At 38.4% G+C, this 3,377-nt stretch overlaps 1 protein-coding gene and 1 long non-coding RNA gene across 2 annotated transcripts in view; one reads left to right on the top strand and one right to left on the bottom strand.

The window, feature by feature from the left end:
* The window catches only part of LOC104802594 (RNA pseudouridine synthase 5), a 4,842-nt gene that overhangs the window by 810 nt on the left and 655 nt on the right, over positions 1-3,377 (top strand). The window contains exons 5-13 of the mRNA XM_010526305.2: positions 1-88; positions 311-476; positions 884-971; positions 1,484-1,568; positions 1,762-1,837; positions 1,978-2,045; positions 2,166-2,235; positions 2,602-2,680; positions 3,229-3,325. Coding sequence (XP_010524607.1) covers positions 1-88; positions 311-476; positions 884-971; positions 1,484-1,568; positions 1,762-1,837; positions 1,978-2,045; positions 2,166-2,235; positions 2,602-2,680; positions 3,229-3,325 — 817 coding nt within the window. The remainder of the gene's footprint in view (positions 89-310; positions 477-883; positions 972-1,483; positions 1,569-1,761; positions 1,838-1,977; positions 2,046-2,165; positions 2,236-2,601; positions 2,681-3,228; positions 3,326-3,377) is intronic.
* Positions 2,905-3,345, bottom strand: LOC104802540. The gene is made up of 2 exons (XR_002024469.1): positions 3,258-3,345; positions 2,905-3,043 (listed from the first exon to the last, which is right to left on the bottom strand). It is a non-coding gene; the product is annotated as an uncharacterized LOC104802540 (long non-coding RNA).

Raw genomic sequence — 3,377 nt, 5'->3', positions numbered from 1 at the left:
CGGTTCAAAGCTAGTGTATCATAGGCTTCCTTGGAGAGAGCCTGATACACCATACTCACTAGAGATTTTGTATGAAGATGATGATTTGGTAGCTTCCCATGTTAGGCATAACATAAAAACCTGTTCTTCGTAACAATCTAGACATTGTATTGTTCTCGATTCTTGTTTGGATATGTTGTTAATTCTTACTGGGATCGGCTTATTACAACTGAATTTAGCACCGTGAAGCTGTTGCTAAAGTTTGATTTCTTAAAGACTGTAACATTCTGCCGTTTCAAGTATATGGTTGATACGGTGTTTGTTAATGCAGATTGCTTTTAACAAGCCCTCTGGTCTCCAAGTATTGCCTGGAGGGCTTTTTCAGCAGCGGACTGTGTTAACACAACTTCAATGGTGTTTCGATGGGAAGAATATTTCAATGGGAAGGCGAGAATCACACCCTGTCCCTGTCCATCGGCTTGGTAGGGGAACATCAGGTGAGCCTGTACACTTGTTTCTTGTCTTTAATTGACCAACTAAGAGTCGAGTATTCTGATAAGTGTCCCACATTGGAAAATGAGAGGGATTTGGGCCAGGCTCATACCAATTAATAAGGTTTAGGTCCTAACTCCACCACAAAAGCTAGCTTAAGAGTAGAGGTTTGACCCTTACTCATATGTTGGCCCATCCCTCTCATTTTCCAATGTGGGACACTTATCATATTCTCCTTTAGAAATGGTGTATCTCGTTCCTTCTTAATGCACAAATCACTAGACTTACCAGTTGACATCTCGAGAGCAGCTATAAACAATGAATCTTCAGATATTTATCACAGCTGGAAAACACGTTAATTATATGTTTTTATTGCTTTCTGTTCCGTTTTAATTGACGGGCTCTTTCTTAGGTGTGCTTCTATGTGCAAAGACAAAGCTTGCAAAGACTAAACTTGCAGCTTATTTTGCTGAGGGAACATCGCTTGTTGATGCAGACAGGTGAGTGGAGACACCATTTCCGGCTTCCTATCTTTCGGTTTCATGTTCATTTTGGAGATAACCTTAGATTCTTGTATATAGAGGTTTTTTTATTCATTGATTGTGAAATACTAACATCTTAAGTTCGACCGGAAGTTTAAGTGTTTAACAGAGTTTGCTGTTGGTGAAGGCTTCTGAAGTATGGTTTTAAGGATAACGGACTAATATAGTGGACAAGTTTTACAAGCATTTTTCTTTGGTTAAGTTTTATGTACCCAAAGTCTGGTAGAAACAGGAGTTTGGGCCTTTGGGGGAATTATTGCCTTGGACAAAATTCCGTAAAATAGCACATTTTAACGGAAACAAGAAATCTCAAAAATCTGGTTACAGAAATTAGCAAATTAGCAATGTGCAATAATTGAATCTCTTGTGTTGCTTTCTTATTTCGTGTCCAGTTATTCATTACTCGTAATACAGTTCCTGACTTTAAGCTTACTGATAACTGATAAGAGATAAAATATCCGTTGGTACAGCAACGTGGATCAAGAGCTTGGGACAGGAAGAAAAATATTAAAGATATACCGAGCACTAGCAGATGGTGTAATTGAAGAAGACAAGGCAAGGCCACATTGTTTTTATTCCCTACTTTGCATTTTCAAATGCTTCGTGTATATGTATGGTCTGTGTGTGTATGTGTTTCTGCATGCTTTACTTGTGTACTCTTATTTCACGAGTGAAACCTGAGGATGCAAAGTTTGTAACCTTAAAACACTGTCCTTGACAATATTTGTCATTTTATTGCACTTCAAAGGTAATTGTAAGACAACCGATTGGAATTGTTCAATATCCTGGTGTGGCGAGAGGGCTTTATGTTGCTTCCCCAACAGGTTATTTCATCTACTCTATCGTAGTCTGTCTCTTTTTTGTGTGTTCTTTTTTAGCTGAACCATCACTTGCTTTCTGTAAGTTTTATATTTTCATTCCCGATTGCTAGCTTATATTTGTCTGTCTTTTTTGCCTTCATCAGGCAGACCTGCTTTCAGCAAAGTTGATGTTCTTGAGAGAGACAGAGAAAGAAACTGCACGCTGGTTCAGGTTATATTTCCTGTTTGATGATGCCAATGCCATGTATTACATTAACTTAGATTTTCCTTTAGTGTATGAAAGAAGGATCAAAGTAAAATTCTTAACTCATCTGGTTTTGCGGGGAAACAGGTGGAGATACAATCTGGAAGACCACATCAAATCCGGATCCATCTTGCTTATATTGGACATCCATTAGTAGGTAAACTTTTAAACATCAGATTACAAATTTTACAACGTACATTTGGAGTTCTTCGTTACTTGTGGTAAAGGCATAAAATATAGGATCATTCAGCAAGTCACAAATGCATCAGTACAAATTAATACAAAGTAGGAAAATTTTGTCAAAATACAAAAAATATTTGGAGACAAAGAGGTATTTAGCATTTTTATGAATCTAGATGCATCAACCTTTAGAAACAAAGAGCCACAAGTCCCAAAAGGCTCTAACGTTTCAGAGCCTTGCTTCATGTTTTCTGCTCTGAGTATTATTGCCATCTGAGAATGTGATGACTAAACTTATTCTTACATGTTGTGTTCACCTTCACGATCTTTCATAAATAAACAGGGGATCCTCTTTACATTGCGGGAGGACAACCCAAATGCTTCGGTTCTGATGTTATGGATGGTACTTTTGCTGAAGACGGGTACATACTCTTATCACTTTCTCTGACATACATCACCTGTCCGGTGTATCGATACTTTTTCTTGGTTCCTGCTCATTAATGTCTGAGCCAAGATCAAACTATATTTGAGTGAAACATATCAAAGCAATGTGTAATGCACCAGCATATGCTGTCTCTTTGGATGCGGTTGAACTATTATGGGGCTTTCGCATGATCTTATAGACTTTAAAGAGTACACGAATGTATGAAACTAGCCAAGAATGCTTTCATATAGGTACTTGATAGAGTTACATGAAGTGAGCACTCTCCTACAAGGAAGAATTCCTTGTCTCTTGGCTAATTCACTGGATGATTCCCACATCCTTCTTATTCTTGCATTTATACCTGACATCCAGAAATAAGAAATCAGAAATTTCAATCAAGAACTGAAAACCAGCCCAGTCACCTAAGAAGACTAAATCAGCTAGTGATCTGATTACTGATTATAGAATCCGGCATAGTGATATGATTATATGCTTATCAATCTCTTACAGAATCTGATTAAGTCTCTCATGGCTGGATTTTTGCAGAGGGTATGAAAGGCCAACTCAGGCTGTACCTGGAGATTGTGGATATCATCTGCATGCTCATCAAGTGGAGCTTTCTCACCTGATGACCAGTAATAAGGTAAAGCCATCCAAACATATACGCCTAACCCATCCCCCCCCCCCCCCCCTCC

Source organism: Tarenaya hassleriana, unplaced genomic scaffold (assembly GCF_000463585.1).
Source record: "Tarenaya hassleriana unplaced genomic scaffold, ASM46358v1 Cleome1, whole genome shotgun sequence".
NCBI lineage: Eukaryota > Viridiplantae > Streptophyta > Magnoliopsida > Brassicales > Cleomaceae > Tarenaya > Tarenaya hassleriana.
This window is presented reverse-complemented; position numbering and strand designations above follow the sequence as displayed.